Source organism: Spermophilus citellus (assembly GCF_964194105.1).
Source record: "Spermophilus citellus genome assembly, chromosome: 18".
Lineage (NCBI taxonomy): Eukaryota > Metazoa > Chordata > Mammalia > Rodentia > Sciuridae > Spermophilus > Spermophilus citellus.
The window spans coordinates 6444607-6472048 of record NC_138200.1 but is presented as its reverse complement, the minus strand read 5'-3'; the positions used below and the strand labels follow the sequence as shown (position 1 = coordinate 6472048).

Below are 27442 nucleotides of genomic sequence, written 5' to 3'. Positions count from 1 at the left end.
CTGATTCAGGGTTTAGGGTCCGAGGGAAGGATGAGGGGACTCAAAATGCCCCTTGCATAGGAATCATTGCATCAAGAATCGTGTTCAGTGACCTCCCCACACACACACCATCGGGTGGAAGTGGGGGGTTCTGAGCCCGTGGGAGCAGAGGGAGGTTGCTGATTCACGTGGGCCCCCAGCTGCAAAAGTGGGGGGCCGCTAAGGATTCTGGGACCAGTGTGGTCTCTGGGCTTGGGGGAGGTAGCGCATCCTTGAGCCAGGATGGGATATGAGAAATGATTTTCCACCCGCGAGTGTAGCGGAACGAGGAACGCTGGGGAAAGGAGGGCTGGAATCCCAGCCAAGTGGGGTATGTCGTTGTCTCCCAAGCTTGATATCAGTGTCCCTCCATTCAGGCACAGCCTCTATGATCACTTATGGACTGCTTTAAATGGAAACATTTTTAACCTGCATAAATGGTGCCCTGGCCAAGTAGCAATACGTGCACTTATGAGCTTAATATGCAAGATGTGCACATTAAAGAATTCTTAACAGGTGTTTGTCCTTGTATTGCCTAATACCTTAACACACCAGCAGGAGCATGAGAACGACACTTTGGAAACACTGGTGGCCATGAAGAGGGTACCTTTGGGGCACCATCTTGGGGAAGGAGCCTCGTGAGGGGCAGGGCTAGGCTTAGAAAGGGGGTGCTGGGATGGGTCTGGCTCCCTGGATTTAAAGATAGGCTGAGCCTATTTTGGAAGTTTAGCATTAGTGGGACCTAGGGTGGATGAGTCTGATGTTAGGGATATGGGGGTGTATGGGGGGCAGGCCTAAGGACTTGGGGGTGTCTGGGATATGTCAAAGTTGTGGGAAGGATTTGGAGCATCCCAAAGGCTGAAATTGAGCTAAAGAGCTGGGTCAAGTCTTGGAGGTTTAAAAAGTGCTGGGATGCGGTCCAGGGAATTTGGGGGTGGGCATATTGGGGAGGGTAAGGGAAGCATCTGTGTGCAGAGGCAAGGCCCCTGGGGCGTGTGGGGATTTGGGGGTGTGGGGTGCCAGGGTCCATCTCAGGAATCCTAGATGCAGGTCTCATGTCCTGGGAACAGAGGGAAAGGGTTGGGGAATTTTATGTGCTAGGGCCAAATCATCCCAAGAATTCTAGAATGGCAGGTCTGAGTCCATGCAGCAAGAATAGAGGCGAGCAGATCCCTGGGGGTGGGGTGGGGGATGAGAGGGTGGAATTCACCAGAGGGATCCTCCTAAAGGCTGAGGGAGCAGCTGGCAGCAGCCCACCACTCCTGTCTCATCCTGCCATCTGAGCTCAGCTCTTTGTTGGCCTGGTTAGCAATCTCTCCTTTCCCTGAGCCCTTTCTAGGATTTTGTTTCTCCTTAATCAATGCGTGATGGGTTGGTTGCCCTGTTGGGGTGAAGGGTAGGAAGCCAGGACACCCTCCTGTGGCTTAAAGGCCAGCCCTACTCCTGGAGCTCCCAGCCCCCTACTCGCAGCACGTAGCCCCTGGTGGCTTATTGCTGAGGAGTTGGAGCAGGGTCCGGATCTGGGAGGCATGCAGAGTGCGTTTGGGGGGAGGTGCTCCAAGATGTAACTGGCATAATTTGGACTTATTTACACGAGTTGATGGGAGGGGGTGTCCTATGGCTCATGGAGACCTGAGAAGGCTTTTTTGGGGGGTTGGGGGAACGGCTACAGCCCCTCCCCCTCCATCCTGGGGCCCAGATTGTGGGTGAGGGGCCCGGGGGTGTCTGCTGGCGTCATCATTTCGGTTGCATATTATTAATGACTTTTTGATATTTTTTTTAAAAAAAACTTTCCCCCACCCCCCACCCCCAGCTCCTTTGACCTTCTTCCCGGTCACCCCCCCCAGTCCCCCCACAGGGGGGAGGGGAGCGCTAAAGGATGGAGGGCAGGGTTGGGGGAGCACGGCGGGTGGCCCGGGGAGAGCCTGGGGGGGTAGCAAGGGGTGCCAGGCGTAGGGACACCCCGCTCAGGCCCGCGATGCTGCTCAGGCTGCGGGATTTCTCGTAACCTGGGTGGGGGGAAGGGCAGAAACACCGGGAGGAAGCATGGAAATGCGAGTGCAGGGAGAGTCCCAGAGAGAGACCCCAAGACAGGGAGAAAAAGAGAGAAAGGGATGGAGAGGGTGAGAGGTAACCCAGAGAGACAAAGGTGGCCAGAGACAGAGACGGTGGTGAAGAAGACAGAAATAAGAGACAGGAGAACGGGGAGGCAGAGACAGACATGGAGCACAAAAAGAGGAATGGCAAGAGACAGAGATGGACCAAGGAGATGGAGAGAGAAAAAGAGAGAGAGAGAAGTGAACAAATCGGAGCGTCAGTCAGCATCCACGAGCAAGGTTCAGACACAGGGAGGGGGAGAGACTCAGGATTAGGAGGCGGTGGCGCCCACCGAGCCTCCCCCCCACCCCACCCCACCCTTTCCCTGCCCACCCCTCCCTCCCTGTAGACCCCTCATCTCAGGCCAAAAGGTGGGGGGCAGCAAGGCGGGATGGTGGGCGGCAGGGGCGTGGGGAGGGGCCGGTGGAATGCATGTGGGGAGCAGCTGGTGGAAAGGGCTTGGAGGGAACCGGGCTGGGCAGGACAGCAGAGTGAGGTTGGGGGCCACCTAGTGTAGGGAATGGGGACAAGGCGGGCAGGGCTGTGGGGGGCTGAGGAACCAAAGCTGGCAGTGCCCTGGGGGAGTGAGAGAACTCCAAGAGCAGTGGGCGGGGGCAAGGCTCATCCCTGGGGCATCGTTCCAGGGTCCAGGAAGGTCCAGGCAGTGTCAGTGGTGAAAGGATTTGAAGCATCCCAAAGTCTGAAAGAAATGGGCTTCTGCGGGTGAGGGGAGGCGCTAAGGGACAGCTCACGGGACTCAAGATCCAGGAGCAGTGTGTGTGGTTTCTGAAAGCTTGGTCCATCTTCGGTTCTGCCAGCGTCTGGGGGCAGTTCCATGGCTTTTCTACAGAGCCAGGGGCGCTGTCTGAAGGCAGGAGTCCTGACTGTAGGAGAGGGCCTGGGGATTTGAAGCCCAGTATCGTGGGGACACCCCCTCCCAGCCATTCCCAATTGCTAACCTGGGGGGAAGGGGCAGGGGGGACCCGAGGGTCTCACGAGGTCTCAGGCGGTGACAAGAGCTGGGGACAGAAATACAGAGAGTCACGGCGGGGGGGCAGGAGGATGGTCGGATGGTCGGGGAACCCCCCCAACACAGCCTCACTGTTGGGGGGACGGAGAAACGCCGGGATCTCTTCCTCTCTGGTGTTTTCCGGGGAAGGGGAGCAGTGAAATGGGGCGGCCAGAGACTTCAAATGTGGAAGGAGCTTCCGGGGTGGCTGGGGGAGGGGCAGGGGAGCCAAGGCTGGAGGGCAGGGAGAAGGGGGGGGCAAGGGTCAGGTGCAATCAGTGGTTGGTCAGGGTGGAGGGCAGACAAGGAAGGAGGGTCTGGGGGAAAGGAGGGAAAGAGGACAACTGGGGTGGGGAGGGGTCTCGGTGGAAGGGAGAGTCCTGGGAAAAGAAATTGGGGTGGGCATTGGTAGGGAAGGATCCCGGACATGGGTGGAAGACTCAGCCAGCCCCATCAGCTCCAGCCATCATTTGAGTTCAATGAATGGATTTTGGCATCGTAGGCAGAGAAGCAGGGACCTCCCCATCCCCCACCCATATTTCTCCCCCCCTCCTCTGGCCCCCTCCCCCCTCCAATTCACCAGGGCCCCTCAGATGTGGGGGGGAGGAACAAAGGGTGGAAGGGCTGGGTGCAAGCAGGGGGAGGGGCAAGATGAGATAAGGGAGGGGAGTGGGGGAGAGTAATGAGATGAGAATGGAGGATGGTGGGGATTGCAAAAAGGAGAGGCAGAGGGATGGAACCAAGGAGCAGGCAGTCCTTCCTGGACTGGGAACTGGAAGCCTGGGTCCTCCCCGTGTGCTCTATGGCCTGAACTTCTGTGGAACGTAGGTTTTAGACAAGCTATCCTTGGGGACTCCTCAAGTTCCCCGGTGGCATCTCCTTAGACTGCAGCAGAGTTTCTTTTTTATCTTTTTTTTTTTTTTGGTATGAGGGATTGAACCCAGGAGTACTCGACCACTGAGCCACATCCCCAGCCCTTTTTATTTTTTATTTTGAGGCAGGGCCTCCCTAAGTTGCTTAGGGCTTTGCTAATTGCTAAGGCTGGTCTTTAGCTTATGATTCTCCTACCTCAGCCTCCTAAGCTGCTGAGATTACAAGCATGCACCAGCACACCTGGCTCCTATATGTTTAAGATCAAACCCAGCCTCATCGTGCCATGGTGCTCCCCAGACCCCACTCTGCACTCCCCCCACCCCCGTCAGCTCAGCTCCAGCCCTGCTGCCCTCCTGGTCATTTCTTTGACAGATGGCCTCAGCACCTGAGGGCCTTGACACTTGCTGTTCCTTCTGCCTGGCTGGCTCTTTCCATCCTTCAGGTTTTATGTCATCTCTTATAAAAGGCTTCCACAGATCCCCCTTATTTGAAGTGACCTGAAAAAAATCTTTTTCTTTTCTTTCTTATTTTCTGCTTCCTCCAACCAGGGTTTGGCAAACTGTTTCTATAAAGGGCCAGAGAGTGAGCCTTTTTGGTCTGGGGGCTGTATGGCCTCCACTCCGCCTTTGTAGTCAAACAGTAGATGCATCCCAATAAAGTTCTGTTACAAAAACAGCTGGCTGGATGCGTTGGCCCCTGGGCCTCAGCTTGCCGACCTTTGCTCTGGACTGGGAACCATGATGGCAGATTCTCCAATACCTGGCACTATGCCCTTAAGAATTTATTGCTGAAGGAGCGAATGATTGGATATGTGAAAGGAGCCAGGGGCTGGCAGGCTCTGCAGGATGACAGAACATGTTCACTTCCCAGCGTGTGCTAAGTGCTGGATGCTTCATCCATGAACGCCTCTGCACACTCTCATTCCCTGTCCCTCTTGGTCCCTGACCCCTGTCTGCCTCATCTCTTCCTCTCTATTCCCACAGCTCCATTCAGGCCTCATCCTCTCCCCTGGACCCTCACCGGTCTCCTGACTTCATCTCTCCTTCCAGCCCCTGTCCTGCCCAGACTCACCTGCCGGCCTGGGCTCCTGAACAAGGTTCCCAGCCCCCAGCCTGGCCCAGCTTTCCTGTCTCATCTAGCTGCAGCTTTCCCTTCTTGTGCCACCTGGTCTCCCAGGCTTTGCCTGTGTGGCTCCTCTAGTCATTAGCAGATAGAATTAGGTCTCCGGCTCTCAGCCAGAGCTCTGGTCCACTGCAGACCTCTGATCCTAAGTCCCATTCCTGGGAGTTTTGTTTGTACCCCTTCCTGCCCTCCCTGTGCCTCCTCCATCTGAGCCTAGATCACGTCTGCCAGTAGCCTCCTAGGTTAGTGCCTGTTCCCCTCCTCCCTGAGCTCCTGGGGAATCCCTATGCCCAGCTAGTGCTGGATGCTGGTGGGGACACCAGATTAAATGCTGGCTCACCCCTGAGGGCTTGAGCCATTCTACACCTGGGTGTCCCAGGTGTGCATCCAGGTTTCCGGATTGAATAAAAAAATCCAGGGGGGAGATGTGAATGGGGTGATGGGTCAGTCATGGGGCAGGGTGTGGGGGTCAGGCACCAGGTGTGGGGGGGAGGGTAAGGGTTAGTTCTCAGGGGTTAGTGAGGGGCAGGGCAAGTCCTGGGGTAGGTGGGTGAGGGTCCGTGTCAGGAGCTGGATGCAGCTGTCCACGGTGAGGGGTGGGAGTCTCGGTCAGTGGGGGCTGCATGTTCTCAGAGGGGTTAGTCAGGAGGGAGGGGGAGTCAGGAGGGACCAAGGGGGCTACTTACCCCGGGGGGAGGGGGTTCGTCCACTAGGGGGATATCCAGGCCGCAGCGTTGGCGTTGAGGTCGGGCAAGAAGCTTGGGGGGCCTGGCTTACGCCAGTCTGGGGGGGGCAGTGGGGGAGCACCAGTGGCTGGGGGTGGGGGAAGAGGCCAGAGGGTCCAGGGTTGGGTGGGGGGAAATGGAGATGGAATAAAGACAGGCGAAGGGTCAGTGGTGAGGAAATTTAGGGCAGGGAGGGAGAGGAGATCTGGGAGGGAGGCAGTTAGGGACTAAGGGAGTGGGGGAGGGACTCCAGTGCCTCCACCCCCACTGCTCGCCCCTCCCTCCTGGACAGGGGAGAGAGGGAGGGTCCCAGGGGCCCACGGAGGGCACCTCACCTTTTCGAATGGAGCCATCAGGAGAGGGGGCGTAGTCGGTAAGGAGGAAGCAGGCTCGGTCGCGGCTGTAGCGGCCCCGGCTTCCAGGTGTGATGGGGCTCTTGTCCTCCGGGGACATGGCAGGCTGGTCAATGGCGGGGCAGTCCTCGTGGGCCAGTGCTGCTGCAGCTGGATCCCCATTGGGGCGGGGGTCTGCATCCAAGGGAGTCAGAAGGAGACAAGAGAGTGAGGTGCTGGGGAGCTGGAGGAGGCTTGTGGGTGCTAGAGGGTGTTGGGAAGGGAGATGACAACAACGGGGCATGTTGGGGACAAGGTATTAAGGGCAACCGGGATGGTCAGGGTAAACAGGGTGTTGGCAGAAGCTGGGCCAGGTATAGGGTGCTGGGTGTTGGGAGGTGGTGTGGGAAGCAGGCTGGGTGCTGAGAAGGACCAAGTCTGAGCCCTGAGTTGGTAGGGCAGGGCCGCGCTGGGTGGGGTACTGGGGCTTGGAGGGGATGGCTGTGGAGGAAGTAGTGGGTCAGGAAGTGACTGTTTAGGGACAAGTGTTGGGAACTGGAAAGGGCACCATGGGGAAGGGCTGGGGAGGTGATAGATGAGGGAGGGGGAGGTGGGGGTCCCCTAGGCTCTGACTCCAGCTATTTTTAATTGGTGTGAAACTGGGTCAGTGGCTGAGGGAGCAAGATGGGGACTGGGCGGCCCAGCTCCCTTTCTTGGCCTACTTAAGACCTGGGGGGTGGGGCCCACCTCTTCCTCCTCCCTGACACCCAAATCTCTGCCTCTAAGGCACGGACTCCCCTGGGACACAGGCACACAGTCAACTTTCTTCTCCCCTCTTCTCCCTCACCTCATCTCCCCTCACAGCGACATCTGTCTGGGCTCTCTCCAGTCCCCTCGCATGCTGTCCTCTGCAGAGCCCACCTGGTCCTGGTGTCCAAGTCACCTTTCTGTCCTATGACCATATTGTGCACGAGGCCTCTGACTCTTAGTTTTCAGACCTGTCTCCCTCTCCAGCCTCACTGTTACTAGATCCTGGACTCCTGCCCACTGCCCCTCAGCTGTCCCCCACTACTCACTCAAGTCTCGGCTTTCTTTAAGCGACATTCTGACCCCTGCCTCAGACTCCACTATGTCACCTCTGGCCTTGGAGCCTCAGGACAGTCTCTGAATAGCTCAGATGCTACAGCTGTCTTCTGCCTGCCTCTGTCCTGCTGGGACTCCTGTGAGACCCTGTGTCACCCCTCTAGCCCCTCCTGGGTCCCTCTCATCAAATGCCAATTACTCCTATTTCCACAGCCTCTGCCCTGCTGGCCTCTTGGAATAGTCTTGTCTCTCCCCATATTTCTTTTTCACGAGATCCACGTCTCTGTTGCAGTGTGCGTGCGCCTCCTCTCTGGCCTTTCCTCTCCCCTCTCTGGTGCCCACCACCCTGGTCTCTCTGAAACTCAGCAGCCACTCCTCCCAACGACCCCCAGGTCCCAGCCTCACCTGCCCTGTTGATTTCAACCACCTCCTCCTGAGCCAGCGGGCAGGGCTCCCCAGGGGCCGGCAAAGGAGGCAGCCCCATAATCCCCAGCCCCCCTGCACCCCCCCTGAGCAGCCCAGGGTGTGTGTGTGGCCCTGAAGGGTAGGCCCCAGCCACAGTCACACCCACGGAAGGTGGAGTGATGGGTGGTGGTGGGCTGATGCCACCACTTCCATGGTGAGGGTGGGGTGGAGGTGGTGGGGGTGGGTCAGGCTTGCAGTAGTTGGGAGAGCCAGGCTGCGGGGGTCGGGGGATATGTTTGTTCTTCTTCTTGGGTAGCTTCTGTTTGGCCATAGCCAGTGAATAGTACATGCCAAAGTTGTTGACAATGACGGGCACGGGCATGGCGATGGTCAGCACGCCCGCCAGGGCACAGAGCGCCCCAACCAGCATCCCCGACCATGTCTTAGGGTACATGTCTCCATAGCCCAGGGTGGTCATGGTGACCACGGCCCACCAGAAACCAATGGGGATGTTCTTAAAGTAGGTGTGGTTGGAGCCCAGGATGTCATCCGGATCAGCGCCAATGCGCTCTGCGTAGTAAATCATGGTGGCAAAGATGAGCACCCCCAGAGCCAGGAAGATGATGAGCAGCAAGAACTCGTTGGTGCTGGCACGGAGCGTGTGGCCCAGCACACGCAGCCCCACAAAATGTCGGGTCAGCTTGAAGATACGCAGGATGCGGACAAAGCGGACAACGCGCAGGAAGCCCAGTACATCCTTGGCGGCCTTGGAGCTCAGGCCCGAGAGGCCCACCTCCAAGTAGAAGGGCAGGATGGCTACACAGTCAATGATGTTGAGGCTGCTTTTGAGGAACTCCACCTTGTCCGGGCAGAAGGTGATGCGCATGAGGAACTCGAAGGTGAACCACACCACGCACACCCCCTCCACGTAGGTCAGGAAGGGCTCCGTCTCCACCTCCACATTGGTGATGTTCTCTGGTGGAGCCCCCGGGATTGGGGAGGCCTGTGTCACCGTCTTGTTGCTGATGTGGATGAAGCCCTCATGGGTCTCCAGGCAGAAGGTGGTGATGGAGATAAGGATGAAGAAGAGTGAGGCAAAGGCCACATACTGCAGGCAGGATAAGAGAGAAAAGCGGTGACCCACCAGAAGAAAGACCCTTCCAGTGCCCCTTTCCCTAGCTTCCTGGGGCCCAAACTCTGGGGGAACCATGGTACCCCAACCCTGTGGCTCCAACACTTCTAGCATCCTGTTCTCTCCTCCAAAACCAGTGAAAGGGTAGAAACAGAGGCTGCAAGACAGGAGCTGGCCCCATCATATGCAGTAGGAAGCCTTCCCTGGAACCTGCGTTCCTAGCCCCTTCTGTCTCTAGCCCCACTGCCCCTGCCCTCCTGGTCCCTGGACTCCATCTCAGGGCCCCCTGGAAAGGTCCAAGTGTTGTGCTGAAGGATGGGGGTGAGGGGGACTAAGATCACACACCCTCAGTGTCTTAGAAGCTTTGGGACTCAGCTTGGAGCTGAGGGAAGGGGAAGAATGGAGAGTCAGAACCATGGGGCAGTAAAACCAAGAAAACCTGGGTTTGATTTCAGCTTTTAACCTACCAAACTTGGACAAGGAGATTTTATTCATGTGGGATTATTGTATGGATTAATTTATATGAGTGTATAAAGGGCTTGGCTCCAAAAAACATTTTTGGTCCAGTGCCGGGAACACAATAAGATCTGAACCTTTACTGGGATATAGGACATCAGTTAGTGGAGGGCAAGTCTGAGTCAGAGACAGGTCAGGGTTAAGAATCTCAGTGCCGCACTGGAGTTGTGGTTCAGAGGTAGAGTGCTCACCCAGCATGCGTGAGGCACTGGGTTTGATCCTCAGCACCAAATAAAAATAAAATAAAGGTATTGTGTGGCTGAGGTTGTGGCTCAGCGGTAGAGCACTCGCCTCACACACGTGAAACTCTGGGTTTGGTCCTCAGCACCACATAAAAATAAATAAGTGAAATAAAGGTATTGTGGGGCTGGGGATATGGCTCAAGCGGTAGCGCGCTCGCCTGGCATGCGTGCGGCCCGGGTTCGATCCTCAGCACCACATACCAACAAAGATGTTGTGTCCGCCGAGAACTAAAAAAAAAAATATTAAAAATTCTCTCTCTCTCCTCTCTCACTCTCTCTTTAAAAAAAAAAAAAGAAAAGAAATAAAGGTATTGTGTCCACCTACAACTAAAAAATAAACCTAAAAAAAAAAAAAAAAAAAAAAAAAAAGAATCTCAGTGCCAATGTCCAGGCCCCAGAAAGGGGAGATAGAGGACCTCACAAAGGAACAGGCAGAGGTAGAACCAAAAAGTGGAGGTCGGAGATCAGAGCCCTGAAGGAGGTGTTGAAGGGTTAAGCTACAAAAAAGGAAGAGGATAAAGAAGTGGAGAGAGGAGTGGCTTAAGGCTCTGGATAAGGAGTCAGGGGCCTAGACATTTGGGGAGAGGACAGGGCAAGGATCAAAGGTGCCGGTAGGCTGTTTCAAGTTGATGGAGAACCATAGTCCTGCTACATAATGGTGGGGGAGGGGTTGACAAAAAGCCTTGAAGAGGGGACAGAGTCAAGGTTTGGGAGAAGGCAGCCCAGGGGTCACACCTCTAGGAATGGCAGTGGGCTTTATCAGCTATGTAGAGGGGAGGGGTTAAGAGTTCATGCATTGGGAAGGGAAGACAATAGGTGCTGAGGTGAAGAGGGGCCTTTCATCAGATGGGTAGTGAAGGCACAGAGGATGAAGGGGCAAATCGACTTTTAATCCTAAATGCACACTAGAGAGCAAGGACAGTGTCCAGCAACAGAGGACTCTAGACCCTGGGGTGGGCCAGGGGGTTAATGCAGGCCCTGTTTCTCCGCAGTGGTTTACAAGGGGAGAGCACTCTGCAGAGCGCATGCCCACTGCTTCCCCGCCCCCCTTCGTGCCGGGTGAGTGGCACAGGCTGCGGCACTGCAGTGGGGGCGGGCCGGCAGGGCCGGGAGGCGGGGCGCAGAGCGGCCAGAACCATGGACAGCTCCCCCGCCGCAGTGCGCAGCCGCAGTGGCGGGTGCCTCCTTAACCCTTTCCAGGCTGGAGCCCAGCAGGCAGCGCAGCCGCAGTGCTGCTTTACGGCGAGAGGCCCCCTGCCAAGCCTTTGGTTAACTCCTTCCCTCCCAGGGCAAAGAGGAAGGTGGGCACCCGCCGCAGTACACAGCTACTGGGATGGACAGCGTCGGGATGATTTAACCCCTTGCTCCGGGCTGGCTCAAAAGCAGAAGGGATAGAAGGACACAAAGTCCCTGTAAAAGGAAAGGAGAGATTACGAAGGGAGAAGGGAGGTAGGACCGGACTCTCCACTTTGCATTGACCAGCGCTCCCAACTCTAAAAGCAATCTTACTAAGAGGCTGGAAAGTGCTTGGCACACCGCGGACACTCAGAAAAACATGTGTGCCAAATGAATGACCTCCGTAGCTATCCCGGACCCCTAACCTGACCATTACGGAAGGACTTCACATTCACCTTCCCCTTCACCTCAGCACCTTTCAATGGGGTCACGAGAGGGAAGGGCGCCCCAGGCCATGGGGGGAGGGGCCGCTACGAAGCCTGCGGGGGCATCTGGGGCCGTGTCCCTTCCGCACCTCTACTTCTCACCTCCCCCAACTCAACCCCAAATCTTGCCAACTCAGCGCTTCCCAGGGACCAAACTTTATGCGGTGCCTCCGGGGGCACCCCTCCCCCTACTCCCTCCCCCGGCGCGAATGCGGCACTGCGGCTCCTTGTCCTTCCTGGCCCAGGACGTGACTCCTCTGGGTGTTTATGCCCCTCAGGAGGCTCGAAGGGGACACTGGGATTGCTCCTTTTCCCCTCTTTCCAATCCCCCCATTTTGAACTGCCCCCTTTCTTTCCACTCATTCCCTCTCTGGGGTCCCTGGGACCGGGAGGAAGTTAGGAGGAGGAAGAGGTTCAGAGGAGAACCAAGTGGAGAACCATTTAGCCTGGGAAGTTCCAGATGCTTAAGAAAGTTTTTTTGGGGAGAGATGGAGAGATCGATGGGGGAACTATGGACTTTTGAGGGAGACAAAGGTGGAAGAAAGAAAAGGTTAGGGTGTGGGGTCTTTGGGTCACTTTGGTGAATGGAAATAAGTTGAGGGGCCCAGTTCTGGGCTTTGGGGTGAGGAAACTTGAGAAAGGGGCAGAAAGCAAGGCTAGGGGAAGGGAAACCCAGCAGGTAGAAATATCCTAGACAGGATAGAAAGAATTTAAGCTATTCTGAGAAGTTTCTGGGCTTATGACTTGAGATAAAGTTCTGCAGCAGGAGGGAAGTCACTTCGCAGACCAGGAAAGGAGCTAGGAGCTTTTGGAAGCAGCAGTTCTTAGAGGCAGTGAGGTATGCAGTTGAAGGGATGGAAGGGAGAGGTGGAGGCATCTGTGGTGAGGAAGAGCAATTCAGGAGAACATGCGGGGTTCTGGAGAGGAAAGGCATAGTATAGGGGCTTGTGGCTCTTCTGGAAACATGAGGAGGCTTGTGGAGGAAAGTCTGGGGCTCTAAGAGGAAAGTCCTTAGGATGGGAGTTGGTGTACAGGATGCAAGAAGGGACATGAACAGAGGGGGCAGAGGGAAGTTCCAGGAGGGAAGGTGCCCCACCACTCTGTTGTGAAGGGTAGAAGTGTCCCGACTGGGAAAGTGCTTTGAAGGTTCAAAGAGATCCAGGAAGCTCTGAGGTGCAGGTGGGGTTTGGGAGTGGCAAAATAACCAGGAGACCAAAACTTGGAGCTCTAGAGGTCCTTTGGGATACAGGCTCAGGGAGAATGGGGGAGGAGTTCGGAGAACGGAAAGAGTGAGAGTTGAAGAAAAGACTTCAGAGGTTCTGGAGGGGGTGAGGAATGTGGGACAGTGTTAACAGGGTCTTGATACCTTGAGGGGTGGGAAGGAATGTCTTTTGAGGGACTGGGGTTGGTCTGAAAAACTGAGGACTGAGGGAAGGGGGGGGAGGGTGTGACCAAGGGTGGTGACAAAAAGTTTAGAGGGAATGGAGAGCCTCTGAGGATTGAGGAAGGTCTTCAGAAGGTCTTGGAGGGGCCCAAGAAAGGCAAGGCAAGAGTGATTCACAGGAACCTGGAAGATTCACAGGAGGAAGGGAGTTTCTAAGGATCTAAGGTGGCCTGGGGCAGCAGGGTGGGCATGGAGAGGTCTGGGAGATTCTAAAGGTTGGAGAGGCATCATTTGAGGACTTAGGAGATGGCCAGGAGAGGGAGGTGTGTTTGGAAGACTCTGGTTTGGGGGAAGAGGCTTCTAAGAATCTGGGAGCAGAGAGAGTCCAGAACAGGTTGGGATGGGGCACCCCTGAAGGTATAGAGGAAGGGTCTGGGGTATTTGGGAGCTCCAAGAGCGCGCTCACCCTGGCGGCCCGCGATGAGTAGGGGTCCTCGAAGAGTGCCCACACTCTCGGCTGCCAGCGGCGCCACCACGTGCCTCCCGCGCCGCCCGCTCCCCCTGGAGGCCCCCCGGCGCCGCCGCCCGCGTCTTGGAAGCAGAGGCGCTTGAGCTCGCCGCCAGCGCCGTCCAGGCCGCCGCCGCCCGCGCCCGCCTCGTCGTCCAGGCCTGCGTCGTGGGCTCCTGCGGCATTGGCGGCGTTGGAGGCACCCGAGGAGTCGGGAGCCTCGAAAGAGTCGAGCGCCTCCTCAGCATCGCGATGCTGTCGGTACGTCATCCAGCAGCAGGCCTCTACGTCGGTCTCGTCGATGCCCCAGAAGCCCAGCTCCTCTTCGAAGAGCGGCCCGCACACGTCGGCCGGGCAGTGCAGCTTGCCGGTGCGGTAGTAGTTGAGCACATAGGCGAAGACGCCCGGGTGTCGGTCGAAGAAGAACTCGTCTGCACCCGGATCGTAGTCGAAGCGCGCAGCCGCCTCGGGCTCCGTCAGGCCCGCTAGCCGCGTCCCTGGCAGGGTGCGCAGCGTCGAACGGTACGTCTCATGGCGCACGCCGCCCACGTTGATCACGATCTTGCCGCTGTCGCCACCGCCGCCGCCGTGCCGCCCCATGGCCGCCGCCGGCAGCCCGGGGCATGGCTCGGCGTGCCGGCCCCCGGGCCCGCGGGGTGCCGGGGGGCCCGCCGAGGACGCGGCGGGGCCGGGCTGCTGCTGCTGCTGCTGCTGCAGCGGCGGCGGTGGCAGCGGCGGGGACAGCGGCGGCGGGGACTCGGGCAGCTGCGGCTCTGGTGCGGGCTGCTGCTTGCTGGCCCCCTGGCGCCGGCGGAACGACAAGACGCAGACTGAGCTAAGCATTGGACGGGGGGCGGGGCGGGAGAGGCAGGGCCAAGAGGGGCGGGGCTCAGGGAAGACACAGACGTGATTGGGTGGGAGGAGAAGATGGACGGAGGAGGCGGGCCCGAAAGGGGCAAAGGCCGACGTGATTGGATGGGAGGAGACGATAGAATGGAGGGACAGAGCTTTAGTGGGGGAGGATCCGAACTGATTGGCCTGAGGGAGTTGGGTGGGGCTAGGATCGAGAGGAGAGGGGATGATACTCTACCGATGCCTAGCTGGGTGAGGCGGAGCCACAAATGAGGCTCCTCGGTTGAATCTTTGGGAGCAAAACGGAGGGGCGGAGCGTCAGAGGAAGCGGGACCCGTAACAAACGTTTCTTGGCTCAGCAGCACAGTGAAAACGGAGACAGCCGGGTAAGATGTAAGAAAGATACCTGATAGAACCGAAAAAAGGGTAGCCTGACGGGCCTGGAGGGGCGAGGTCATAATCTGAGAAGCCGATCTGGTTGGACTGAGAAGGTCCGGAGAGAAGGGTCAGGAGAGAAATAAAAAGAGATCTCTCCCCGGGACCTAAAGCTTTGGCAGGGAGGACCCGGGTGTTGGATAACATAGGTTGGATGGGGCAAGACTTAAGAGCACAGAGCAAAGAGAGTCCTGATTAGCTGGGACAGTGAACGGGCAGGACTGAACTAGGGAAGGGAACTGGAGATGGACCACTTTCTCACGGAATGGGACTGGTTTGAGTGAAAAGGGACAGGGAGAAGGGAAGAGAGATTGAGAGATTGAGACCCAGTGAGAAGGTTTGAAACAAGTGAGGCTTGAAAACCTGAGAGCGTCTGAATAGGACTTAGGGAGGAGGAGCCCAGGCAGAAAGCTGAGGGTGCTGGGCCTGGAGAATGAATGAATGACTGAAGGATAGGTCGGGACCGAGAAAAGTAGGTGGGGTCTACGAATGGTAGACAACCCCTTGAACCGGCTGTAGGAAGGTGAGACTAAGGGAGGAGCGAGACTTTAAGGAGCTTGAAAGTGCATGGGTGAGATGGTGGAGGAAAGGGACGAGGGGCGGGGGAATAGAGGAAAAGTGAGACTTGCAGAGTGAAAGGCTACTGTGCTGGACAGAGCGGAGGGACCTGGAAGAAGAAGAGTCTTGGAGTCCTTGGAGCTAAAGATCCTCAATGACTAAGGATCACTGACGATTTAAGGGGAAGGGTAAGAACGTCAATTGGTGAAGGAAAAGAGATGATGATTAGACCACAGTGGACTGCAGATTGGAGGATGAAGAGATGGATAAGAACTGGAGTGAGCCGAATGCACACAGAAGAGAGGGGAGGGGGAGAAGCCAAAGCGTCTAAACTGGGGCAATAGATGAGACCAATGCAAAATGATGCCGGGTTAGGTGTCAGAGAGGTCTGGAGTGGGGGCAGGGGTCGAATGGAGAGTTAGGGGCGGGGCCAGAACAAGGAGGACCGCCTTGAAGCGTCAGGCCCCGCCCCCAGAATGGACCTGGGCTCTAGGAGGCAGTGCGCAGACGCAGGGGCTGGGGACTGCGGCTGGTTGTCTGAGCGAGTAGGTGCCTGTGGGAGCGAAGTGGGCGGGTCAGAGGGCTGCGGGCATCCTCTGGCTGCGCGCTGCCTTGCCCGCTGCCTCCCTATGCCTGTGCAGCGGTTGGTTGGTGTCGCCTCTCCACCCCATCCTGCTCCCGTTTCTGTGTCTCTGGCCCCTCTTTTCTCTGCCCTTCCCCTGGGTCTCTGAATTTGTCCCTTTCCTTTTGAGGCTTTCTGGCCATGGTTTAGAATCCCATCCCCATTCTCATTCTTTTGGTCTCTACCTTTTACTCAGGGAGTGCCTCTCTAGGTCTCTCTTCCTCCCATTGGGTCTTTTGTCCCTCTTTGAGTCTCTGTCACCTCATGATCTCTATCCTCTTCTGTGTCTCAGTCCCCCACCCCACCTCACCTGTTTCTGCCTTTTCTGGAACTCTGGGCCCCCCTCTTATTTTCTGATGAACTCCCTCTCCTTTCCTTTCCCTCTCCCTATTTATGATTGGTACCAGCCAGCTGCTGCACCTGCAGAGGGTGGCATCGAGCCAGGCACCGGGTAGCTAGAGGATGCTGGCAGCCCCCTGGTGTGCCCCCTTCACCTGCTCATCTCTGCCCTTTGTCGTCTGCTCTGTTGACTCACTCTAATCCTCTGAGTCCTCTTTGGGTCTCTCTCCCATGTCTTACCCACTCCTGAGTCTGTCTCTTCCTGGGGCTCCCCTCTCTCTAGGTCTCTTATTCTTTCTCTCAAGGCTCTCCTCCATACACTCTAACCCCCATCCTGGCCAGGGTTCATGCTGCGTCACTGCAGACAGTTTCAGAGTGGGGTTTGTCCTGCAGACAAGGAGGTAGTTATCTCCCTCCCCAGACCCTGGGCTCTCCCATAGCCTCCAATCCAGTATCCACAATCCTTGGACAGCCCTTGGGTCTCTGATGGGACCCACCTAGGCAGAGAAAATACATCAGCACTTCCTACCTCTCTCTACCCTGAATTCTGATGTGGTCCTAGGCAAAAGCAGTGAATCTGTAGTGAGCATTGAATGAGGCTCCAGTTAGAGATGGGGATGGAGGCTGGAGAAGGGGCTGCGTAGGCACTAGGGGCAGGGAATTGGGACTGGGGTGAGAACCTAAGTCAGCCATCCTCTATTCCCCACCTCCACCCCTACTTTCTGCTTTTGACAGCAGCCAGGCCCAGGATCAAGTTACTAAATCAGCGGTTTTTGGTCCCCGCCACCAGAGGTCAGAAGTGTGGGAGAAGGTGGGTGTTGTTGGTGAGAAGGAGCTGGAAAAGGGGAGAATATGGAATAAGATTTGGGATTAGAAGCTGGGGATGGGGGCAGCAGCCAGGAGTAACAGGATGGATCGGACTCCCTCAGTCATGGGAAATTTGGATGCTATCATTCATTCCTTTATTGCCCTCTCCATACCTCATCGGGGTATGTGAAGGTTTTGTGAGCCTGGATTCTCACCCATCCATCGGAGAGAAGGGGCCTTCAGGAGACAAGATGGGGCTCAGGACACCCAGCTGTGCTCACAGACCACAGGAAAACGAATTCCACGTTTGGCCATAGACCCAGGAGGAGAGAGGCTATCTGTCCACTTCTTCAGACTTTCTCACACCCCAGCTCCTCTACAGAGCATCCTTTCCCTGACACTAAACACAGAATTTCTGAAAGCTCCAAATTCCCACTCCTTATCCTGGACACTCCCTCCCCCATTCACAGAAGGACCCAAAAATTGAGGATGGGTCATCTTCTCCCTAACTTCTAGGGCTCCTTTCTTATGCCCTCACCTGCATTCCCATCACTTCCAAATCCAGGAAAGGGGAGTCCCACTAATGGTGAAAATACAGGACTCCTTGCCTGAGACCCTTCAAGTACCTTGGCCCCAAAGCTCAGAATCAAAGGGGATCCCTCCGATGTAATCTTGGGTTCCCTGCCTTCCAAGTCCCCTACCTCCCAAACTGGTACTTGGGCTGTCTTACTAAGCCTCCACCCCCTCCCCCGTACTCACCCCAAGTCGAGGCAAGGCGGGGATGGGGGAATCCGGGGCTGGCGACGGGGGAGGGTGACCTAGCCCCAGCAGCTCTGAGCAGAAAGAAGCTGCTGAAAGGGTAGTGACATCACCACTGGAGGAGGGGCAGCACCGCTTCCCCCCAACTCGGGGGCATCAAGCTCCGCCTTTATGGCGGACCCAGGGGTCCCCGGAATCCCAAGGGCAGAGAAAATGAACAAAAGATGAGGCCCACAGGAACGGTATCCCTCATCCTTAGAACAAGGGTTAGGAAACCCTTTATCGATTTCAGTCACCACCTCTCTCTACACACACACACACACACACACACACACACACACACCTGACACCTGTCGCTGTTGTGGCGACCTGTCGCCTCCCACGCATGTTGTGGCTGCGCCAGCCTCTGCTAAAAATGTAACATGGCGTGGACTACAACATCCACGATGCTTCGCGAGGCCGGGAGCCTTCGACTGGAGGCAGAGAAAAGGTTAGGGATTCGTGGTATTTGTAGTGTAAGACTCCCCTCGCTAGTGTAAACCCAGCAGAATAGTCGTGATACCATTCCCCTCCTCGATTCCGGAGGTCCGACATTAATTTTTCCCTCTAAAACGTGTGTGCTTAGTAAGAAGCGATCCAGGTAAGTTGTTTAAAAGGAAATGCTAGATTTTTACAAGGATGCGGGACCTCCGCTACCTGTCGGCGCGCATGCGCTTAGCAAGGGCGTCAGCCGCAGAACCGCGCCTGCGCGGGTTCATCCCCTTGCCGCCAGTTTCGCGGGAACGAGCGCGCGCCAGGCCCACCCGGGCGCTGCCGTTCACGTGCCCGCGGTCGAAGACAGACACGTAGGTCCCCAAGAAGACGTCGCCGAGGATCCACAGGGGTCCTGCAGGCGGAGGCATGTCCAAGCCCTGGAAGCCGGACATACACAGGCGGATGCCACCCTGAGCAATCTGCAAAGCGACAAGACAGGACCACTGGGTGTCACAACACGCCACTGCACCTGCCTTTTCCCCGGGAGCTAATGCTTCGCCCCGCCCACTTCCGCAAAAGAAAACAAGAGATGTTTCTGTGGGGGCTCCTATCCCGCCCTGGTGGTCTCACTACCAGCTCCGCCCCTCAAGTCGGGTCATATTGTGTTACGCTGACGTCAATGAGTCACACACCTGAATGATGTAGTCCTGGGCCGTGAGGTTAAACCAAACCCCCCCAAGGAGGAAGGACACTGCGGGGAGCGATGGGATTTTCGAGCATTGAATGAGGTACTAGAGGAGAAGAACAAGTGAAGATGGGAGATTCCTGCTCAAATACCTTCTGCACCTCCCCAGCACCATAGGGTAATGTCTGTATTGGACAACTAGATATTCAGGGCCTTGTATGGACAGGCCTTGTCACCAAGCCTTCTCTCATCCAGTCCTAAATAAGTAAGGTGGTACTCAATGGGTAATTCTCATCCCTCTCCCCACCACACCTGAGTCATTCAGAGAAGATGCTTGGAAATGTCCTTGCTTCCTTCCTCCGTGTTGCAGCCCATCAAGCAAAGGTCCAGTTCCTTCGGCCCTAGGACACTTTATAGCTACCTGCTTCTTCCCCTTTGTTCCCAGCATCCTGCCCAATGTCTGCCATCAAATTCCCATCAGCCTCCCCAGTCCACACTCACCAGAGACTGTGTCCTTACCTGCCCAGCCAGCAAGGGAAATCCCCCAATGGCTACATTCAGGGCCTGGATCTCCTCAGAGGGTCCTGTGATGAGGGATGTGCCTGTGTCTAGGATGGCAGCACAGCCCTGGGCACAGACAGTCAGCCCTGTGCCCACCTTCACACTGTGAAGGGAAAGGGGACAGGTATTAGAGGCAGAACCCTAGAAATGCACACCCCTAGCCTCCAACTTCAGGCCCAGGAAGCAAGCCACTCACCCCTCCATGTGGATCTGCCAGAAGGCAGGGACTGTGACTGGCACAAAGGTGAGGGGTGGGATGTAGTGAGTGGGGTCTGAGCCCCCCAGGACCAGCTCTCCTCCATCAGCCCCTTCAGAGTCCCTGCAGAAGCAGAATACTGTGGTGTCACTGATGTTTCCCCTTCCAGCCCCAGGAATGACCAGGGCTGCTGGGACTTCGTGCTAGTTGGTCTTTTCTCAGTTCTAGATGGGGGTAGTAGAGTGTGGGTGGGGCCTAGATATTGGAACTGGCAGCAAAGCAAGAAGTGAAGGGAAATGGTGCTTTTCTTGGTGGAGAAGGACTTTAGTGTGTTTGGGGGCATCCCGAAGTAGAGATGAGACTTCATTTGACTGGAAGGCAGAATTCTTGGCAGGGGGGAGTGGATTTCCTGAACTGCCTGCCGTAGTTACCAAACACAGCACTGAGGTTTCTGAATTGGCTCTGGATGTGTAATTTGTGTAGGGGTGGGGTGGCTACCTGAGTAGGTAGTGAGACTTTCTAAATTGTGTGCCCTGGTATCAAGAGAGGTGTTAAGCTTCCTGAGTTGGCTGTCAGTGACCAGAAGAGAGAGTAGCGACTTCCTGAAAAATGGAGGAGGGCCCATCTACTAAGAGGAAGGCTGGACCTCCTGAGTGGGTTGCATGTTGGGGTAACTGAGTGGACATCGGGATTTTGGCTGTGAGTGATGGGCCTCTGGGAAGCAAGGTGGAGATTTGGGGAGGGGGTGGAGACTTGCTGGTGAACAGGATTTTCGAGTGTAAGGTGGTACACTTACAATGGGTAATTCCTGACTTCCTGTTGAGTGTTCTCAAATGGAACTTGAGTTTTCTTTATGGTGAAGAGAGTGGTCCTAAGTCAAGTATTTGAAGGAAAGTGCATGAAATTCTCTGTTTGATTTTGAAATTCTCTGTTTGATTTTGAAACGTGGAGCATTTTGAAGTGATGGTGAGTTTCTTTAGTATGGTTTAAGTAGTCACTTAAGCTGTGAAACTCATGAATAGGGTTGGGGCATTTCTTATATGAAACAAGCACTTTCCTCAATGGAGGCTAAAAATCGCTTTGTTAAGTGGATGACTTCCTGAAAGGATGATGAGATTTCCTGAATTGGGGGTGGGGGGCGGAACTTCCTTCTTGGGGCCAGGACTTGTAGGTGGGGAGACCCTCCCCCAGTACCTGTTGAGGTAAAAGGAGAAGACAGGCTTATCCAGTAGTCCCTGCTCCACCAGTGCATCCAGCGGGGGCTGAACTCCTCCCGCCAGACTGGGAAAGCCGAGGCCCAGTATCCCATCAAAATGGGCAAAAGTGAAGACCAGGCTGGGCTCCCACAGAGCCTCCACAAAAGTCACTGGTGCACCTTTGATTTCCCCAATCTAGGAGTAGATTGAGATTGGGCCAGTTAGTTCTGGAAGGACATTATCTACCTATCCCTTGGATCCCCAAAGCAAGGCATGGATCCTTGTTTCTGAACATCCAGAAACAAGTCCCAACTGCCCAGGAAACTTTGCCTCCCTGCTTGGGAAGCCCCACCCTCAAGCCCTGCCTCTTTGCCCAGGAGACCCCGCCTCTTTAAGGCCCTCCTAGAATCAGTTGGTTTTGGTCACTGCGGTTCTTCCAAGGTCAAGCCTTCTTGTGATCACGTACAGTCAACTTGTCCTCGCTCAGGATTCCACTGAGCCGCCCGGTTCCATACTGAATGGCAAACTTGGTCCCATTGGGCCGGAAGGAGCTGGAAGCCTTGGGATCAAAACGGTGATGGAACCCTAATTCAGAAGATCAGAGAGGTGTCACTGGGGAGCAGGAGATTCCCATGACTCCTGCCCCTTAGACTTCTCACCCGTGAGGATATCAGAAGACAATGGTGGCTCAAACCCTTAGGAAAGATGAGGGCCCGTCCCTCCTTCTCTCTGCATCCCTGTTCAGCCTTATTCTCCCCATGATGAAAGCTCACAGCAAGGCAGACTGAGGAAGTGACATCGCTTGGATGGAACCCAGAGATTGGAGGAGCCAGTGTCAAAGACGACAGAGAAGTTTTGTGGAGGCGTTCCCAGGCCAATTTTCCCAAAATACTGGACCTGATGGCAAAGAGGAGATAGGATAAATGAAGAGAGTTTGGCTTAAGAGCATAAGGGTGGGGCTGTGTATGGCTGTGACTCACATTCAAGAACTTGGAGAGAGGCACAAAGATGGGCTTGTCCCCAGTGGATGGAGTCCCCAACCTAGAGGGCTCTGCTGGCTCTCCCCATCCCCTCAGTGGGTTCAGGGTTCTGTGTCCAGGGTGAACTCGGTTAAGAGGGATCCTGAAGGGAAAGAAGATGCTGACAGTTAGGAAGCCACCCTTCCTGGAAGCCCCCTATAATACAGTTCCCAAATAGGATATGGTGGCAACTTAGACATCTCCATCAGCAGCAGCTACTAGAAACTTTACAATAGCAACCTTCCTGGAAATACAATGGAGAGCACCATGAAAACGAATATCCTCAGAGATTTTACAATAGCAATACATCATCCCAAATAGAGCATCTCAAAGACCTTTAAATTTCCGAACACCTTAAAATAAGCCATTCCTGGGGAATTACCATTCTTAAAGGGTTCCAAAGACACTAACAAAAATCTAGCCCTTGCAAAAACCTAGAATTATGAACTTTTGTATGCTTCATTCATCATGTAAGAGGGGAATGTGAGCAAAAAAAAAATCATAACTTCATTCCTTACACTAAAATACTTTGCACAGAGCTGGGCACAGTGGTGCACACTGTAATCCCAGCTGTTCAGGAGGCTGAGGCAGGAGGATCACACGTTCAAAGCCAGCCTCAGCAATTCAGCAACTCTGTGAGACCCTGTCTCCAAATAAAATATACAAAAGGGCTGGGGATGTGGCTCAGTGGTTAAGCACCCCTGGGTTCAATCCCTGGTACCAATAAATAAATAACTAATACATTGCCTATATGTCAAAGATTTAAAGTGAAATATAAAATTATAAGATCACCAGAAGCAAATGAAATGTTAAAATAACTCTGGGAAGAGGACTGCTTTTCTAAGCATGACACCAAGAGAAGACTATTGATGAGTGAGATTCTAAAATTTTAAACCCTGGGGCAGGGGATGTGGAAATAAAACAAGGGAGGAAAAGAGAAGTAAATAAAAAAGCAAAAAAAAAAAAAAAGGGCTGGGGATGTGGCTCAAGCGGTAGCGCGCTCGCTTGGCATGCGTGCGGCCCGGGTTCGATCCTCAGCACCACATACCAACAAAGATGTTGTGTCCGCTGAGAACTAAAAAATAAATATTAAAAATTCTCTCTCTCTCTCTCACTCTCCTCTCTCACTCTCTCTTTAAAAAAAAAAAAGATTTTGTTTCATGAATAGTCACAGCAGAAGATAGACAGCATCTTTCTCTGGATTAAGGAACAGGCAGGTTTATGATCCATTTTAAAAGATTCCAGGTCACCTAAGCTCAGAGTTCTTCTCCTATAATGACCTCAACTGCATGTGTAGGAATCACCTGACCCCCTTCATATCATCTTGTGAAAGGGACTTTGAAAACTGAAACAAATGCTGATAGTCCTGCTACTGCTATTGCTGGGAGTAATAAACTGTCTTTATCTCTGATCTGGGAGTCTTGTGTCTTCTTTGAGCAACATGATACTGTGGCAAGATAATTTCAGTTCTTGACAGGAGGGAAATGGCAAAGAACACAAATGGATAATTCTCAAAAGTAAAAAATTTCTAAACAAATTAAAGATGTTTGACCCCCAACAGTCATCAAATAAATACAAGTGACTTTGTTTCACTCTGCAAGTTGGGAAAGAACTGAAAATACTGTCTCTGGTGGAAAAGGAGAGTGTAAAGTGATACACACTTTTAGGAGGATGATTTTTGATTTGGCAAATAGGTAATAAATACCTTAAAATTAAACACTTTAAAAAATATTTTTAGTTGTAGATGGACATAATACCTTTATTTTGTTTATTTATTTTTTTTTATGTGGTGCTGGGAATTGAACCCAGTGCCTCATGCATGCCAGGCAAGTGCTCAACCACCGATCCACAACCCCAGCCCAAAATTATACACTTTTGTGTGTGTGTGTGTGTGCTGGGGATAGTGCCCAGGGCCCCACCTGTGCAAAGCACAGGCTCTATCACTGAAACACACTGACAGCATGCCTTTTTTTTTTAATTGAGAAATTTTTTAGTTCTGTGTTTGGCTAATTGTTCCATTGCTTTCCAGATAAATCATTAAGATATTATGTCCAATTGGGCATGGTGGCACATGCATATAATCCCAGCTACTGGGGAGGCTTAGGAAAGATGATCATAAATTGAAGGCCAACCTGGGCAGTTTAGCAAAAAGTGGGGAGCTGGGTGTTACTAAGGACGTAACTCAGTGGTACTTGCTTTCTTAGTATGTGAAAGACCCTGAGTTCAACACCGAGTATCACACAGAGACAGAAAGAGAAAGAGAGGTTAGGTCCTACATCAACATTCCATTATCATTTTATTTTTAATTAGAAAGTGATTTTGAGGGCTGGGGATGTGGCTCAAGTGGTAGTGCGCTCGCCTGGCATGCGTGCGGCCTGGGTTCGATCCTCAGCACCACATACCAACAAAGATGTTGTGTCAGCCGAGAACTGAAAAATAAAAATTAAAAAATTCTCTCTCTCTCTCTCTCTCTCTCTCTCTCTCTCTCTCTCTCTTAAAAAAAAAAAAGAAAGTGATATTGAAAGCTGAGATTACTAGAGGCTTTCAGGAAGTAAAAGAAACCAAGGAACCAAAAAAACCCTTGGACACACACCTTTTAACCCAACAATGTCAGTCTGGGAATTTCATCTACAAGAGATGAGTGCAGAAAGATGTGTTCATGAGGATGTGCCTGACGGTGGAAACCAGAAACTGTCCAGGGGCCAACGGTGGGTTTGGCTTAGCTCTGTGGGGAACTTACATGTACAGAATCTCATTTGACCACTAAAAATGAGGAAGGAGCTCACTATACCAATGGTTCTCAAAACTGTAGCATGAAGCAGAATCACCTAGATCAGGGGTGCTGGGCAAACCTTCTGTAAAGACTTTGCAGGTTGTTGGGACACTGCTACATCGATGTTCATAGCAGCACAATTCACAATAGCAAGACTGTGGAAGCAACCTAGATGCCCTTCAATAGATGAATGGATAAAAAAAATGTGGCATCTATACACAATGGAGTATTACTCTGCATTAAAAAATGACAAAATCATAGAATTCGGAGGGAAATGGATGGCATTAGAGCAGATTATGCTAAGTGAAGCCAGCCAATCCCTAAAAAACAAATGCCAAATGTCCTCTTTAATATAAGGAGAGTAACTAAGAACAGAGTAGGGACGAAGAGCATGAGAAGAAGATTAACATTAAACAGGGATAATAGGTGGGAGGGAAAGCGAGAGGGAAGGGAAATTGCATGGAAATGGAAGGAGACCCTCATGGTTATACAAAATTACATACAAGAGGAAGTGAGGGGAAAGGGAAAAATAATACAAGGGGGAGAAATGAATTACAGTAGAGGGGGTAGAGAGAGAAGAGGGGAGGGGAGGGGAGGGGGGATAGTAGAGGATAGGAAAGGCAGCAGAATACAACAGACACTAGTATGGCAATATGTAAATCAGTGGAAGTGTAACTGATGTGATTCTGCAATCTGTATACGGGGTAAAAATGGGAGTTCATAACCCACTTGAATCAAAATGTGAAATATGATATGTCAAGAACTATGTAATGCTTTGAACAACCAACAATAAAAAAAATAAAATAAAATAAAATACAAGAAAAAAAAAGACTTTGCAGGTTGTTACTCTCTGTCATAACTAAACTCTGTTAATAGAACAAGAAAGCAGCCCCAGACACTAGGTAAATTAATGAACAGGACTAGTTCTCTTAAGCTTTATTTGCAAACTGGCCCTTGATCAGAGTGTTTGCCAATCCCTGACCCGGGGGCTAGTTAAAATTCAGATCTCTTAGCTTCTGATTAAGTAGGTCTGGGATGGAATATTTGCATTTCCAAATTCCTGGGTGGTATAGAAGCTCTCCATCCTGGACAACATTCTGAGACTCACTGCTCTGCATGGACTTGGAAAATGCCCATGATATATTAAGTTCAGAAACCAGGTTAACAAAAATCATGTGCGTAATATTTTTGTACCTGCCTTGGAGCTCTGTCCCCTGGCTCACACCTTTGCCCTCACCCCAACTCCCATGACTCAGTCTTGAGAGGCAGGAGAATGTGAAGTGGGGAAAATACTTCCTGGAAGAGCCCCCCTCCCCCATCAAGAACCAGAGGGGTGAGAAGAGAAGAGGAAGGGAGAGGGGGAGGGAGGGAGGTAACAGAGGCAAGGTGGTGGGAAAGGGACCCTTGAATGGGGGTCCCCAAAATTAGACTTTCAAAGGCCTGAACAGTTTGAAGGATGTGAATTTTGCGGAATTGCAAATTCTTCAGGATCTGGAAGGTGGGGGGATCATCTGGCTAAAGACCCCCAAACCAGATCTTCAGAGCTCAGAATGGGATCTGAAGTGGCCACACAAAAATCCTGTCCTGAAAGGAGGAGGAGGCACAATGGTGAGCACACCTGTAATGCCAGCAGCTGAAGAGGCTGAGGCAGGAGGATCACCAGTCCAAAGCTGGCTTCAGCCACTTAATGAGGCTCTAAGCAACTCAGCAAGACCCTATCTCTAAATTAAAAAAAAAAAAAGTCTGGGGATGTGGCTCGGTGGTTAAGCGCCCCTGGATTCAATCTCTGGTACAAAAGGTGGGGGGAGGGGCTGGGGATGTGGCTCCAGCGGTGGCGCGCTCAAACAAAGATGTTGTGTCCGCCAAATACTAAAAAATAAATATTAAAAAAATAAATAAATAAAAAATAAAAATAAAAGGTGGGGGGAGGAGAAGGAGAGGACCCCAACCATGGGTTTCTATATTGGGGAATCCTAGACTGAAAAAAAAATGGAAGTAGGGGGCTTCAGAGGATGTCATGTTAGAGCCCTCAGGGGTGAGACCCCGGTTTAGAGATCTGGGGACCCAAGAAAGAAGAGCCAGGGATCCTGGGGTGCTGAGTTTGGAAGCCACGGAACTAGGGCGCACTAGATTTAAAGGGCAACAGGTGGAGAAGGCTCCTCAGAGTTGGGGTGGCGGGTGGGATCCCATACCGGATCAGCTTGGCCCGGGCGGGCTCTGCACTCAACAGCGTCAACAGCAGCAGGCACAGCGGCGCCGGCGACATCTCTGGAGACCCGGAGTGGACCCAGGCGCCCTGGGGCCTCTGTTCTTTCCCCTGAAACTCCGCCCTGTGCACGCCCTTCCCCGGGTTTCGGAGGTGAAGTCCCTCGGTGTGTGACACCATGGCGGGGAGGCAGGATGTTTTAAAGGTTACCGCTGAGTATTTTTTGAGAGGTCACCCAAAGTATTTTCCTGTGTCCCTGGCTCCTCACCCCTACCTTTGGCGGGGATGGGGGTGGGGGACCCGTCCTCAGCTGGGACCGGTTCCCTCGCCTCGCTCCTTTAGTCTGTCGGTTTTTACTTTGAACTTTCACTTCACTTTTCTGAGACTAAAAATGTTTCCTTGAACAAGAGGGAGGGACGGTGAGTGTTTGCGAAGGTTCTGGGGGAACCGAGAGGGGGTCAGATTAGACACCCGCTTCCCACGTGACGCTCCGCCTGTGTCTCGGGACCCCTGACTTTTGTTGGAGCTGTTGTTGAGGGTGGTCGTGTGTGCATGTTTCTTCTTGAAACGGGATCTCTGTGTCACCCAGTTGGCCTCCAACTCCTTGATTCAAGGGAGCCTCCTACCTCAACCTCCGCCCAGCTTGGACAACAGGCACGCGCCTTGGGGGGCTAGGAGCCCGGACTCCTGTTGTGTTCGGAAAACAGAAACACACGGATGCACACACGTACACAAGTGGTAGTGGCACCACCATTAGAAAAGTTTTAAAATAATTCGCAGGAATTGTCTCCATCCCTCCTTGTACCCCTCCCCTTTCCTTGATTAAGCATCGCAAATTTTAACAAACGTGAGA

The 27442-nt window shown here is 53.5% G+C and overlaps 2 protein-coding genes across 7 annotated transcripts; both read right to left on the bottom strand.

The window, feature by feature from the left end:
- Window positions 1-863: 863 nt before the first annotated feature.
- KCNC3 (potassium voltage-gated channel subfamily C member 3) lies at window positions 864-13950 on the bottom strand (the record flags this gene model as incomplete). 5 transcript variants are annotated; one of them, XR_014019826.1, is made up of 6 exons in its annotated part: window positions 1892-2027; window positions 3075-3134; window positions 5806-5932; window positions 6180-6371; window positions 7665-8772; window positions 13066-13950. XR_014019826.1 is itself a non-coding variant. In XM_081275750.1 (5 exons), 4 exons carry the CDS (start codon window positions 13948-13950, stop codon window positions 3118-3120), a joined length of 2202 nt encoding a protein of 733 aa, XP_081131876.1. In that variant the 3' UTR covers window positions 1892-2027; window positions 3075-3117. The 5 variants fall into 5 exon arrangements, 3 of the variants coding, with proteins under 3 accessions (XP_081131878.1, XP_081131876.1, XP_081131877.1); XR_014019827.1 differs by having other exon boundaries at window positions 5806-5902; XM_081275750.1 differs by lacking the exon at window positions 5806-5932.
- A 4164-nt stretch (window positions 13951-18114) lies between these two features.
- On the bottom strand, window positions 18115-26854 carry NAPSA (napsin A aspartic peptidase). Of its 2 annotated transcripts, XM_081275780.1 has the most exons (9): window positions 26576-26852; window positions 21572-21713; window positions 21365-21488; window positions 21058-21176; window positions 20590-20786; window positions 19396-19518; window positions 19158-19302; window positions 18646-18744; window positions 18115-18432 (listed from the first exon to the last, which is right to left on the bottom strand). In XM_081275780.1, exons 1-9 carry the CDS (start codon window positions 26767-26769, stop codon window positions 18172-18174), a joined length of 1404 nt encoding a protein of 467 aa, XP_081131906.1. In that variant the 5' UTR covers window positions 26770-26852; the 3' UTR covers window positions 18115-18171. The 2 variants fall into 2 exon arrangements, with proteins under 2 accessions (XP_081131906.1, XP_081131907.1); XM_081275781.1 differs by lacking the exon at window positions 18646-18744 and having other exon boundaries at window positions 26576-26854.
- Window positions 26855-27442: the final 588 nt, after the last annotated feature.